Source organism: Haemorhous mexicanus, chromosome 37 (genome assembly GCF_027477595.1).
Source record: "Haemorhous mexicanus isolate bHaeMex1 chromosome 37, bHaeMex1.pri, whole genome shotgun sequence".
Taxonomy (NCBI): domain Eukaryota; kingdom Metazoa; phylum Chordata; class Aves; order Passeriformes; family Fringillidae; genus Haemorhous; species Haemorhous mexicanus.
Window position 1 is genome coordinate 176,388 of NC_082377.1, and position 13,469 is coordinate 189,856.

General features: G+C 60.3%; 2 protein-coding genes and 1 non-coding gene across 3 annotated transcripts in view; all 3 read right to left on the reverse strand.

The window, feature by feature from the left end:
• Positions 1 to 65: 65 nt before the first annotated feature.
• RPL13A (ribosomal protein L13a) lies at positions 66 to 6,100 on the reverse strand. Its single transcript, XM_059872653.1, has 8 exons — positions 5,957 to 6,100; positions 5,663 to 5,735; positions 5,354 to 5,419; positions 4,987 to 5,088; positions 4,026 to 4,111; positions 2,234 to 2,293; positions 728 to 850; positions 66 to 172 (listed from the first exon to the last, which is right to left on the reverse strand). Exons 1-8 carry the CDS (start codon positions 6,083 to 6,085, stop codon positions 86 to 88), a joined length of 726 nt encoding a protein of 241 aa, XP_059728636.1. The 5' UTR covers positions 6,086 to 6,100; the 3' UTR covers positions 66 to 85.
• LOC132341306 (small nucleolar RNA Z195/SNORD33/SNORD32 family) lies at positions 5,520 to 5,598 on the reverse strand. Its single transcript, XR_009490149.1, has one exon. It is a non-coding gene; the product is annotated as a small nucleolar RNA Z195/SNORD33/SNORD32 family (small nucleolar RNA).
• Positions 6,101 to 6,848: 748 nt separating the features above from the next.
• Positions 6,849 to 13,469, reverse strand: part of SLC17A7 (solute carrier family 17 member 7) — an 8,803-nt gene continuing 2,182 nt past the window's right edge. Inside the window, exons 3-10 of the mRNA XM_059872600.1 lie at positions 13,167 to 13,360; positions 12,545 to 12,631; positions 11,681 to 11,822; positions 10,314 to 10,458; positions 8,935 to 9,067; positions 7,575 to 7,685; positions 7,379 to 7,506; positions 6,849 to 7,130 (exon numbers count right to left, since the gene is read on the reverse strand). Coding sequence (XP_059728583.1) covers positions 6,849 to 7,130; positions 7,379 to 7,506; positions 7,575 to 7,685; positions 8,935 to 9,067; positions 10,314 to 10,458; positions 11,681 to 11,822; positions 12,545 to 12,631; positions 13,167 to 13,360 — 1,222 coding nt within the window. The remainder of the gene's footprint in view (positions 7,131 to 7,378; positions 7,507 to 7,574; positions 7,686 to 8,934; positions 9,068 to 10,313; positions 10,459 to 11,680; positions 11,823 to 12,544; positions 12,632 to 13,166; positions 13,361 to 13,469) is intronic.

A 13,469-nucleotide genomic window follows, 5' to 3' on the forward strand; every position in this document is an offset into this window, starting at 1 on the left:
CCAGTCCATCCCAGTAAGGCCCAGCCCCTCCCAGTGCCCCCAGTCAGACTCAGACTCATTCCCAGTCCGTCCCAGTTTGGTTTATTCACAGCAGCAGCCCGTGCTGGCGCAGCACGGCCGTGAACGGCGCCGCTTTCTTCTCCGCGCTGCGCTCGGCCCGGCGCCGCAGGCTCTGCAAGGGGGCAGGAGCGGGGGAATTGGGCAAAAACGGGGGAAAAAGGGGGAAAAAGGGGGAAAACGGGGGAAAACAGGGGGGAAACACTGAGGAAAGGGCGGTTGCCCTGATTTTGGGGGGTTTCCCCCCGATTTTGGGGGACTTTACCCTAATTTTGGGGGGTTTTTCCCTGATTTTGGGGGGTTTCCCCAATTTTGGGGTGTTTCCCCCCGATTTTGGGGGGTTTTCCCCTGATTTTGGGGGGTTTCCCCAATTTTGGGGTGTTTCCCCCCAACTTTGAGGGTTTTCTCTGATTTCTTTTTCCCCCCAATTTTGGGGTGTTTCCCCCTAATTTTTGGGCTTTTCCCTGATTTCTTTTTTCCCCCAATTTTTGGGTTTTTCCCCCCCAATTTTGGGGTGTTTTCCCCAACTTTGGGGCTTTTCCCTGATTTCTTTTTCCCCCCCAATTTTTCTTTTTTTTTCCCCCCAATTTTGGGGCATTTCCCCCCAATTTCTGGGGTTTTCCCTGATTTCTTTTCCCCCCAATTTTGGGGTGTTTCCCCCTCTCCTCACCATCATCTTCCTCTTCCTGTTGTACCGCAGCTTGGCCTTCTCCTTCCTCTTCTCCTCCAGGGCCTCGGTCACGTCCCGGTACTTCCAGCCCACCTCGTGGGCCAGGCGGCCCAGCACGGCAAACTGCGGGCACGGGGGGCTCAGAACCCCCCAAACCACCCCAAAAACACCCCAAAAACACCCCAAAAACCCCAGAACCACCCCAAATCCCACAGATCTGCCCCAAATCCACCTCGTGGGCCAGGCGGCCCAGCACGGCAAACTGCGGGCACGGGGGGCTCAGAACCCCCAAAACCACCCCAAAACCACCCCAAAACCACCCCAAAAACCCCCAGAAACACCCCAAAACCACCCCAAATCCCACAGAACTGCCCCAAATCCACCTCGTGGGCCAGGCGGCCCAGCACGGCAAACTGCGGGCACGGGGGGCTCAGAACACCCCAAAACCACCCCAAAACCACCCCAAAACCCCCAGAAACACCCCAAAACCACCCCAGAACCCCCCAAAACCACCCCAAAAACCCCAAATCCACCCCAAATCCCACAGAACTGCCCCAAATCCACCTCGTGGGCCAGGCGGCCCAGCACGGCAAACTGGGGGCACGGGGGGCTCAGAACCCCCAAAACCACCCCAAACCACCCCAAAACCCCTCAAAACACCCCAAATCCACCCCAAAAACCCCAAAACCACCCCGAAACCACCCCAAAAACCCCAGAAAATCCCCCGAAAATCCTGGAACTCCTTGGAAATCCCAAAACCCTTTCAAACCCCACAAAACCCCAGAAAAACCCCAAAATTCCCCCTGAAATCCCAGGAAATTCCCCTAAAACCTAAAAAAACCCTCAGAAAACCCTAAAATCCCTGAAAACTCCCTAAAAATAACCTGGCAAAAATTCCTCAGGATTCCTGCCACCCTCTAGAATCCCAAAAACCCCAGAAAATTCCCCAAAAATCCTGGGACTCCTTGGAAAGCCCAAAAACCCCAGAAAAACCCCAAAATTCCCCCTGAAATCCCAGGAAATTCCCCTAAACCCTAAAAAAACCCTCAGGAAACCCTAAAATCCCAGAAAACTCCCTAAAAATAACCTGGTAAAAATTCCTGCCGCCCTCTAGAATCCCAAAACCTCAGAAAATTCCCCGAAAATCCTGGAACTCCTTGGAAATGCCAAAAACCCCATGAAAACCCCCAAAATTCTTCCTGGAATCCCAGGAAATTCCCCTAAAACCTAAAAACCCCTCAGGAAACCCTAAAATCCCTGAAAACTCCCTAAAAATAACTTGGCAAAAATTCCTGCCGCCCTCTAGAATCCCAAAAACCCCAGAAAATTCCCCGAAAATCCTGGGACTCCTTGGAAACCCCAAATACCCCATAAAAACCCCAAAATTATCCCTGAAACCCCCGAAATCCCCCGAAAACCCCCAAAAGGCCCCGAAAACCCCCAAAAGGCCCCAAAAAGCCCCAAAAGGCCCCCCGAAATCCCCCAAAGCCCCCCGAACCAGCGGACCTTGCGCGTGGGTTTGAGGCGGATGATTTTCAGCGCGGCCGGCACCACCATCCGCTTCCGCTGCAAAACCCCAAACCGGGCAGGTGGGGTGGGGGGGGAGTTATGGGGTTTGGGGGATTATTTATGGGGTTTGGGGAGTTATTTATGGGGTTTGGGGGAGTTAGTTATGTGGTTTGGGGGGTTATGGGGTTTGGGGAGTTGTGGGGTTTGGGGGAGTTATTTATGGGGTTTGGGGGATTAGTTATGGGGTTTGGGGAGTTAGTTATGGGGTTTGGGGGAGTTATGGGGTTTGGGGGAGTTAGTTATGGGGTTTGGGGAGTTATTTATGGGGTTTGGGGGAGTTATGGGGTTTGGGGGAGTTATTTATGGGGTTTGGGGAGTGAGTTAAGGGGTTTGGGGGGGGAGTTATGGGGTTTGGGGGGAGTTATGGGGTTGGGGGAGTGAGTTATGGGGTTTGGGGAGTTATGGGGTTTGGGGAGTTGTGGGGTTTGGGGGAGTTATTTATGGGGTTGGGGGAGTGAGTTATGGGGTTTGGGGAGTTATGGGGTTTGGGGGGGTTATGGGGTTTGGGGAGTTATTTATGGGGTTTGGGGAGTGAGTTATGGGGTTTGGGGGAGTTAGTTATGGGGTTTGGGGGAGTTATGGGGTTTGGGGGAGTTATGGGGTTTGGGGGGGTTATGGGGTTTGGGGAGTTATTTATGGGGTTTGGGGAGTTATGGGGTTTGGGGGAGTTAGTTATGGGGTTTGGGGGGGGATTTATGGGGTTTGGGGGAGTTATGGGGTTTGGGGGATTTATTGGATTTTAAGGAGTTTTATGGAATTTTGGGAATTTATGGGACTTATGGGGTTTTAGGGAGTTTATGGGATTTTAAGGAGTTTTATGGGATTTTGGGGATTTATGGAATTTTAGATAGTTTACAGGATATTGGGGGTGTTATGGAATTTTGGGGATTTATGGGGTTTTCGGGATTTATGCGATTTTAGATAGTTTATGGGATTTTAAGGAGTTTTATGAGATTTTGGGGACTTATGGGGTTTTAGGGGTTTATGGGATTTTATGGGGTTTTAGGGATTTATGGGATTCTAGGGAATTTATGGTATTTTAGGGATTTATGGGATTTTAAGGGATTTGTGGGATTTTGGGGGTGTTACGGAATTTTGGGGATTTATGGGATTTTAGGGATTTATGGGATTTTGAGGATTTATGGGATTTTGAGGATTTTTTGGGGGGAATTATAGATTTTGGGGGGATTTCTCAGGATTTGGGGCTGAGGGGTCCCGGGTGTCTCAGGGTTTGGGTTTTGGGGGGAATTACAGATTTTGGGGAGATTTCTCAGGATTTGGGGCTGAGGGGTCCCGGGTGTCTCAGGTTTGGGTTTTTTTGCGGGGAATTACAGATTTTGGGGGGATTTCTCAGGATTTTGGGGCTGAGGGGTCCCGGGTGTCTCAGGTTTGGGTTTTTTTGCGGGGAATTACAGATTTTGGGGGGATTTCTCAGGATTTTGGGGCTGAGGGGTCCCGGGTGTCTCAGGGTTTGGAGGAATTACAGATTTTGGGGGGATTTCTCAGGATTTGGGGCTGAGGGGTCCCGGGTGTCTCAGGTTTGGGTTTTTTTGGGGGAATTACAGATTTTGGGGGGATTTCTCAGGATTTGGGGCTGAGGGGTCCCGGGTGTCTCAGGTTTGGGTTTTTCTCAGCACGAGTCAAACAATGTAGGTTCAGGTGACATCACCGACCCCGGGGGGGCTCTGGGGTGAGTCTGGGGGATTCTGGGGTGGGTCTGGGGTCCCACCTTGTCGTAGGGCGGGGGGATCCCGTCGAACACCTTGAGCCGCTCCAGCGCCGCCTGGCCCCGCTTGGTCTTGTGGGGCAGCATGCCTGGTTTGGGGTGAAAACGGGGGGTTTGGGGCAATTGGGGTGGAAATGGGGGGTTTGGGGCAATTTTGGGGTGAAAACGGGGGCTTTGGGGCAATTGGGGTGGAAACGGGGGCTTTGGGGCAATTGGGGCAAAAACGGGGGGTTTGGGGTGAAAACGGGGGGTTTGGGGCAATTTTGGGGTGAAAACGGGGGGTTTGGGGCAATTTTGGGGTGAAAACGGGGGCTTTGGGGCAATTGGGGTGGAAATGGGGGGTTTGGGGCAATTTTGGGGTGAAAATGGGGGGTTTGGGGCAATTCTTTTAGGGTGAAAATGGGGGGTTTAGGGCAATTTGGGGATTTTGGGGCAGTTTTTGGGGATTTTGGGGCAGTTTTTGGGGATTTTGGGGCAGTTTTTGGGGATTTTGGGGCAGTTTTTGGGGATTTTGGGGCAGTTTTTGGGTTTCTCACCTCGCACCAGGGGCCAGAAGATGTGGCTGGGGGAGTTGGGGATTTTGGGGCAGTTTTGGGGGATTTTGGGGCAGTTTTGGGGATTTTTGGGCAGTTTTTGGGGGATTTTGGGTCTCTCTCACCTCACACCGTGCGCCAGAAGATGCGGCTGGGGGGGGTGTGATATTTTGGGGCAGTTTTGGGGGATTTTGAGGCAGTTTTTGGGGATTTTGGGTCTCTCTCACCTCGCACCGTGCGCCAGAAGATGCGGCTGGGGGGGGTGGGGATTTTGGGGCTGTTTTGGGGGATTTTTGGGGCAGTTTTGGGGGATTTGGGGTCTCTCTCACCTCGCACCGTGCGCCAGAAGATGCGGCTGGGGGGGGTGGGGATTTTGGGGCTGTTTTGGGGGATTTTTGGGGCAGTTTTGGGGGATTTGGGGTCTCTCTCACCTCGCACCGTGCGCCAGAAGATGCGGCTGGGGGCTCGGAAGTGGAAGGGGCCCCGGGAGGGGTTGGTGTTCATCCTCTTCCTCAGGAAGGCCAGGAACTTCACTGGGGGGGGGGAAACGGGGCAGGACCGGTCAGAAACGGGGCAGGACCGGTCAAAAATGGGGCAGAACGATCAAAAATGGGGAGAATGCCCAGAATTGGGGCAGAATCCCTCAGAAACGGGACTTGAGGATTGCCAGGATGGGAAGAAAGGTTGAACCCGCCCCAAACAGGGCTGGGGGGTGTGCGCCGAGAGCCCGGGACCTTCTGGAACCTTCCCACGAGTTCCCGGTGACCCGGACCCGCCCGGTCCGGCCCCGGCACTCACGCTTGTTCCGGTAGAAGTTCCCGGAGATGTTGATGCCCTCGCAGCGAACCACGACCACGCGGCGGCCTGGGGACAGCGGCACCGGCCCCGTTAGTCCCGGTTTGTTCCCGTTAGTCCCGGTTTGTCCCCGTTAGTCCCGGTTTCCCCCCCGTTATTCCCGGTGCCCCCGCGCTCAGCTGGTAGTGCATGTAGGCGCCTCTCATTGTCGCCAAACTCGACAGCCGACAGGGCTCATCACGGCGCGGGGGTCCCGGTAATTCCCCCGGGTCCGTTCCCGGTGTTCCCCCTGTGCCGCCGCCCTGCACTCACCGAGCAGCACCTGCTTGGCCACGATCGCCGCCAGCCGGCCCAGGAGGTGCCCGCGCCCATCGATCACCAGAACCTGCGGCGGTGGGACCACGGGGTGAGGTCGGGCCCGCGCCGGGACCAGGCCGCACCACGCCGGGACCAGGCCGCACCGCGTGGCCGCGCCCCGCGCCCGTCCGCCTCCCGCCCGCGGCTCCCCGCAGCCCCCGCAGTGCCCAGCCCCCTCCCCGAGCCCCGCGGAGCCGCCCGGGCCGCCCCCCGGAGCCCCCCGAGCCCCCCGGTGCCCCCGCGCCGCACCCGCGGCTCCGCCATGGCCGCCGCCCGCGCCGCAAAGAGGCCCCGCCCCCTGCGGGAGCGCCGCTTCCGCCGCGGGAGGGCGGAAGTGACGTCACCGAGAGGAGAAGGGGAGGGGCCGGGAGGAACCATTGACGGCGGAGTGGGGGGGGAGACGGGGTGGGAAAATCCACCTGGAGTGCGGGGGGGGCCCTTTCTGTGCACAGGGATTTCCAGTGCTCCCAGTATGATCCCAGTGCTCCCAGTACCAACTGGTGCCACTCTCTGAACCCCCCAGTGCCCCTCCAGCGCTCCCAGTATGATCCCAGTGCTCCCAGTGTGATCCCAGTGCCCCTCCAGTGCTTCAAGTGCTTCCAGTAGCTCCCAGTGCCCCCCCAGTCCCTCTCAGTGCCCCCAGTACCACTCCAGTGCCCCTCCAGTGCCCCCCATTATGTGTAGGACCCACTCCCCGACCTCCCAGTCCCTCCCAGTGCCCCCAGTCCCTCCCAGTGCCCCCAGTCCCTCACTCCAGGCTCTCCAGCGGCCGCTCCCTGTGTTTATATTTAATTTATATTTAATTTATATTTATATATGTACAGCCGGGGGAGGGGGCCGGCTCGCGGGGGTCCCTGGGGGTCTCGGGGGGTCCCCGGTGGTCTGGGGGGTTGGGAGGGGTCCCTTCTGCGGGTCCCAGGGGATCTCGGGGGGTCCCTGGGGTCCCTTTTTGGGGGGGGAGGTTACTTGGAGCCCACCCCAGCCCCACCCCAGGGGTCTCGGGGGTCCCTTTTGGGGGTCTCGGGGGGCCCCGGTGGTCTGGGGGGGGTCCCTGGGGTCCCTTTTGCGGGGTCTCGGGGTGGGGGGGTGGGGGGAGGTCCCTTTTCGGGGGGCGGGGCAGTTTTTAGACCCCGCCCCCTCCTCACCCCGGGCCACTCCCGGGGGCGGGGGTGGTCCCGGTGGCCCCGTAGCTCGCGGGGGGCCCTCCCGGGGGTCCCGCTCCGCCTCCCCCCCCTTCTTCCCCTTCCTCCTCCTCCTCCTCCTCGTCGCTGGCCACGCCTCCCGGCGCCAGAGGCTCCGCCTCCTCGCGCGGCGGCTCCGCCCACGGCTGCGGCTCCCCGGAAGCGAACACGCCGTAGAAGGCCACGCCCCCGTAGTGCACGAGCGCGGCGATCAGGAACACCCACTGCCACTCCTCGCGCGTCTGCGCCAATCAGCGCCCGCCGCGCGCCGCGCGCCGGCCAATCCGCGCCGAGGGGGGCGGGGCCCAATGGGAATGGTGGGGGGGGAGAGAGCGGGAAAGGGAGGGGGCGTGGCCGAGGGGGGAGAGCGGGAAAGGAAGGGGAAGGGGAAGGCGGGGCCAAAGAGAAGGGGCGGGGCCAGGCGGGCGGTGAGTGACGGGCGGGCAGCGCGCCCCCGGGATTGCCGCGTGTCCCCCCGGTGTCCCCTCACCTTGTGGCGGGTCAGGGCCCCCACGATCAGGGGACACACCATCCCCGACAGCGTCCCCACGCCGTTGCTCAGCCCCATCAGCACGCTGGCGTAGCGCGGCGCGATGTCCAGGTGGTTGACGTTGAAGCCTGCGGGGACGGCGGTGTCACGGCGCGTCCCCGCTGTCCCCGCCCTCCCCGGTGTCCCCTGTCCCCACCCGAGATGGCGAAGCCGCTGAAGCCCACGGCCAGCACCAGGAAGGAGATGGCCACGGCCCGGGAGTGCGAGTAGCCGACCACCAGCAGCAGCGTGGCCTCCATGCCGAACCCTGCGGGGACAGGGACGCTGTCACCTTGTCACCCTGTCACACTGCCACAGCGCCACAGGGCCACTGTCACCCTGTCACACTGCCACACTGCCACACTGCCACAGGGCCACACTGCCACAGCGCCACAGGGCCACGGTGTCACTGTCACCCTGTCACCTTGTCACACGGTCACACTGCCACAGGGCCACAGGGCCACAGGGCCACACTGCCACAGGGCCACTGTCACCCTGTCACACTGCCACACTGCCACTGCCACCCTGTCACACTGCCACAGGGCCACAGGGCCACACTGCCACACCGCCACAGTGCCACTGTCACCCTGTCACACTGCCACAGTGTCACTGGCACAATGTCACCTTGTCACACTGCCACACTGCCACAGTCACGATGTCACAGTGTCACACCCTGTCCCTGCTGTCCCTGTCACACTGTCCCCTGTCCCCCACTGTCCTACCCTGTCCCACCGTGTCCCACAGTGTCACACGCAGTCCCACAGTGTCACAGGCAGTCCCACCGTGTCACACAGTGTCCCCCACTGTCACACAGTGTCCCACAGTGTCCCCCACTGTCCCCAGTGCCACTGACCCCCGCAGTTCATCATCTTGCGCACGTTGGTGGTGGACACTGTCCCCTGTCCCACCCTGTCCCACCCTGTCCCACAGTGTCACACAGTGTCACAGGCAGTCCCACTGTCCCACAGTGTCCCACAGTGTCCCCCACTGTCCCCAGTGCCACTGACCCCCGCAGTTCATCATCTTGCGCACGTTGGTGGTGGACACTGTCCCCTGTCCCACCCTGTCCCACCCTGTCCCACAGTGTCACACAGTGTCACAGGCAGTCCCACTGTCCCACAGTGTCCCACAGTGTCCCCCACTGTCCCCAGTGCCACTGACCCCCGCAGTTCATCATCTTGCGCACGTTGGTGGTGGACACTGTCCCCTGTCCCACAGTGTCACAGGCAGTCCCACAGTGTCACACCCTGTCCCCCACTGTCCCACCGTGTCACACCGTGTCACACAGTGTCACACAGTGTCCCACAGTGTCACACAGTGTCCCTGTCCCTGTCCCCAGTGCCACTGACCCCCGCAGTTCATCATCTTGCGCACGTTGGTGGTGGACACTGTCCCCTGTCCCACCCTGTCCCACCGTGTCACACAGTGTCACACAGTGTCCCCCACTGTCACACAGTGTCCCCCACTGTCACACAGTGTCCCACCCCGTCCCTGTCCCTGTCCCCAGTGCCACTGACCCCCGCAGTTCATCATCTTGCGCACGTTGGTGGTGGACATGAGCCCGCGGGAGCGCAGCAGGTCGGCGATCTGCCCCCCGATGGGCACCACGATGGTCATCACCAGGTGGGGCAGGGCCGACAGCAACCCCACCTGGGACAGGAATACATAAATAAAATATAGAAATAAAGTTAAATATGTGAATTGATAAATTATATATATATAAAGTAAAATAATGGAATAAATCAATTATCATTGATGGTCATCACCAGGTGGGGCAGCGCCGACAGCAACCCCACCTGGGGGAGAGAGAAATAAATAAAATATATAAATAAAGTAAAATTAAATATGTGAAATGATAAATTATATATATGTGAAAAAATAAATTATATACACATAAAGTAAAATAATGGAATAAATCAATTATTGATGGGCACAACTATGGTCATCACCAGGTGGGGCAGGGCCGACAGCAACCCCACCTGGGACAGGAACAAATAAATAAAATATAGAAATAAAACAACTTAAAATCAGTGAAATAATAAATTATATACACATAAAGTAAAATAAGGGAATAAATTAATTATGGATGGGCACCACGATGGCCATCACCAGGTGGGGCAGGGCCGGCAGCAACCCCACCTGGGGGAGGAATAATGTACAAAAAGATGTAATTTGTTTAGGTTGGTCATTATTAAATGTAATCATTCAGGCAGAAAGCCCAGCTGGTTTTGGGTGGGTTTGGGCAGTTCTGGGTGGTTTTGGGGTTTTTGGAGTTTTTGGGGTTTGTGGGGTGGTTTTGGGGTGTTTTGTGTGGGGTTTTTTTTGATTTTTAAAAATGTGTTTTTGGGTGTTTTTGGGGGGGTTTTGGTGTGTTTGGGGGATTTTTGGCGTGGTTCTGGGGTTTTTGGTGTGTTTTGGGGTGTTTGTTTGTTTTTTGGGGGAATTTTTTGAACGTGTTCCCAGTGTTCTCAGGTGTGTTTTGGGGTTTTTGGTGTGGTTTTTTTTTTTGTTTTTGGTGTGTTTTTGGGGGTGTTTTGTGCGGCGGTTTTTTTGGGAATTTTTGGAATGCACTCCCAGGTGTTCTCAGGTGTGTTTTTGGGGTTTCTGTGTGTTTTTGGGGTTTTTGGTGTTTTTGGGGTTTTGGTGTATTTTCTGGTTTTGGTGTGTTTTTGGTGTGTTTTATGCGGGGTTTTTTGGGGAATTTTTGGAGCGTGTTCCAGGTGCTCTCAGGTGTGTTTGGGGGTTTCTGGTGTGTTTTTGGGGTTTTTGCTGTGTTTTTCTGGTTTTTGGTGTGTTTTTGGGGTTTTTGGTGTGTTTTTGGTGGGTTTTGTGCGAGGTTTTTTCAGGAATTTTTGGAGCGTGCTCCCAGGTGCTCTCAGGTGTGTTTGGGGCGCACCTTGCTGATCTCGAAGCCGAAGACCTCCTCGAAGTAGGCGGGCTGGCTGATGAGCAGCAGGTAGAAGGTCCAGCTGCGGCAGAAGTTGGCCACGATGATGGCGTAGACGGGCATGGAGGTGAAGAACTGCCGCCAGGGCGTGGCAGCTGCGGGCGGGGCGACCGCTGACCACGCCCGGCCACGCCCGGCCACGCCCGGCCACCACTGACCACGCCCGGCCACGCCCAGCCACCACTGACTGCCCCAGGCCACGCACGGGCCACCCCCAGTGCCTCCCAGTAGCCCCAGTAACCCCCCAGTCCCAGTCCCTCCAGTGCTCCCAGTCTGACCAGCAGCGGGTTCCTGCCCATCCCAGTGATCCCAGTGACCCCAGTGACCCCTCCCAGTCCCTCCCAGTCCCATCCCCAGTGCCCATCCCAGTCCATCCCAGTGCTCCCAGTGCCCATCCCAGTGCTCCCAGTCCGACCAGCAGTGGGTTGCTGCCCATCCCAGTGACCCCAGTGACCCCTCCCAGTCCCTCCCAGTCCCTCCCAGTCCCTCCCAGTGCTCCCAGTCCCTCCCAGTCCCTCCCAGTGCTCCCAGTCTGACCAGCAGCGGGTTCCTGCCCATCCCAGTGACCCCAGTGCCCATCCCAGTCCCTCCCAGTCCCTCCCAGTGACCCCAGTGCCCATCCCAGTGCCCCTCCCAGTGCCCATCCCAGTGCTCCCAGTGCTCCCAGTCTGACCAGCAGCGGGTTCCTGCCCATCCCAGTGACCCCAGTGCCCATCCCAGTCCCTCCCAGTGACCCCTCCCAGTCCCTCCCAGTCCCTCCCAGTCCCTCCCAGTGCTCCCAGTCTGACCAGCAGCGGGTTGCTGCCCGCGCTCTCCCCGATGCCCATCCCAGTGACCCCAGTGACCCCAGTGCCCATCCCAGTGACCCCAGTGCCCATCCCAGTGCCCATCCCAGTGCCCATCCCAGTCCCTCCCAGTGACCCCAGTGCCCATCCCAGTCCCTCCCAGTGACCCAGTGACCCCTCCCAGTCCCTCCCAGTGCTCACCAGTGCTCCCAGTCTGACCAGCAGCGGGTTGCTGCCTGTGCTCTCCCTGATCCCCATCCCAGTGCCCATCACAGTCCCTCCCAGTGACCCCAGTGCCCATCCCAGTCCCTCCCAGTCCCTCCCAGTGCTCCCAGTCTGACCAGCAGCGGGTTGCTGCCCGCGCTCTCCCCGATGCCCATCCCAGTGCCCATCCCAGTCCCTCCCAGTGCTCCCAGTGCTCCCAGTGCTCCCAGTCTGACCAGCAGCGGGTTGCTGCCCATCCCAGTGCTCCCAGTGACCCCTCCCAGTCCCTCCCAGTCCCTCCCAGTCCCTCCCAGTGCTCCCAGTCTGACCAGCAGCGGGTTGCTGCCCGCGCTCTCCCCGATGCTCTCCTCGATGTATTTCCTCTCCTCGGGGCTGATGGTCGGGTGCTGGGCCGGGCTCTCGTAGGACACCAGCACCCAGAAGAGGTACCAGAGCACCCCGAAACTGCCTGGGGGGATGGGGGAACTGGGAGCACTGGGAGCACTGGGAGGGGTCACTGGGATGGGTACCAGAGCACCCCGAAACTGCCTGGGGGGATGGGGGAACTGGGGAGCACTGGGAGCACTGGGATGGGTACCAGAGCACCCCGAAACTGCCTGGGGGGACTGGGGTCACTGGGAGCACTGGGAGCACTGGGAGGGGTCACTGGGAGCACTGGGAGGGGTCACTGGGAGGGGTCACTGGGGTCACTGGGGTTACTGGGAGCACTAGGAGGGGTACCAGAGCACCCCGAAACTGCCTGGGGGAATGGGGTCACTGGGAGCACTGGGAGGGGTCACTGGGAGCACTGGGGGAACTGCGAGGGGTCCCCAAGGGGGCTCGGGGGGTCCTGGGCAAGATCAGGGGGGTCCCGGGGGGGTCCCGGGAGGGCTCAGGGGGTCCCAGGGCTCCCCAGGGGGTCCCAGGGGTCCCCAGGGGGTCCCGGGGGTCCCAGGGTTCCCCAGGGTTCCCCGGGGGGGTCCCGGGGGTCCGGGAGGGCTCAGGGGTCCCAGGGGTCCCAGGTGGCTCAGGGGTCCCAGGGTTCCCCAGGGTTCCCCAGGGGTCCCGGGGGTCCCGGGAGGGCTCAGGGGTCCCGGGGGTCCCGGGGGTCCCCGGGAGGGCTCAGGGGTCCCGGGGGGTCCCGGGGGTCCCGGGAGGGCTCAGGGGTCCCGGGGGTCCCGGGGGTCTCACCGTAGACGTAGAACACGGAGCTCCAGCCCGTGTACTGCACCAGGACCCCGGCCAGGGGCATGGCCACCACGGCCCCCGCGTACGAGCCTGGGGAGGGGGCGGTCACAGCCTCCCCCGGGACCCCCACACATCCCCCACACCCCCGGGACCTCCAACCCCATCCCCCGGGGCACCCCCCGGACCCCCAACCCCCCCCCCCCACACACCCGGGACCCCACGTGCGGCCCCCACCCTGAAGGACCCCCACTGAGGTGTCGCTGGCAGCCCCCAGACCCCCCAAAGCCCCCAAATCCCCCCCGAGCCCCCCAGAGCCCCCAAAGCCCCCCAGTGACCCCAAAGCCCCCCCAGACCCCCCCAAAACCCCCCAGAGCCCCCCCAGAGCCCCCCAGGCTCCTCCTCAGATCCCCCCAGACCCCCCAGACCCCCCCAGAGCCCCCAGACCCCCCAGAGACCCCAAAGCCCCCCCAAAACCCCCCAAAGCCCCCCCAGACCCCCCCGAGCCCCCCCAAAGCCCCCCAGAGCCCCCCGACCCCTCCCCAGACCCCCCCAGACCCCCCCAGACCCCCCCAGGAGCCCTCCAGACCCCCTCCAGACCCCCCCAGACCCCCGGACCCCTCCCCACCGCAGAAGGCGGTGGTCGCCAGGCGGCTCCGCTCCAGGGGCGGCGCCCACTTGCTCCAGATGCCGTGACAGGCGGGGTAGGTCACGCCCTGCGAGAGGGGCGGGGTCAGCGCGGGACACGCCCACCGGGCTGCGCCCACGCGGCCACACCCTGACAGACAGGGACACACCCAACCCCGGCCACGCCCACCCAGCCTGCCCCAGCCAATGGGAGTGCGGGGATGGCCACACCCCAACCTCGCCAGCGGAACAGCCAAAGCCACCCAGGAAACACCCAAAACCACCCAAAACCACCCCAAAATAC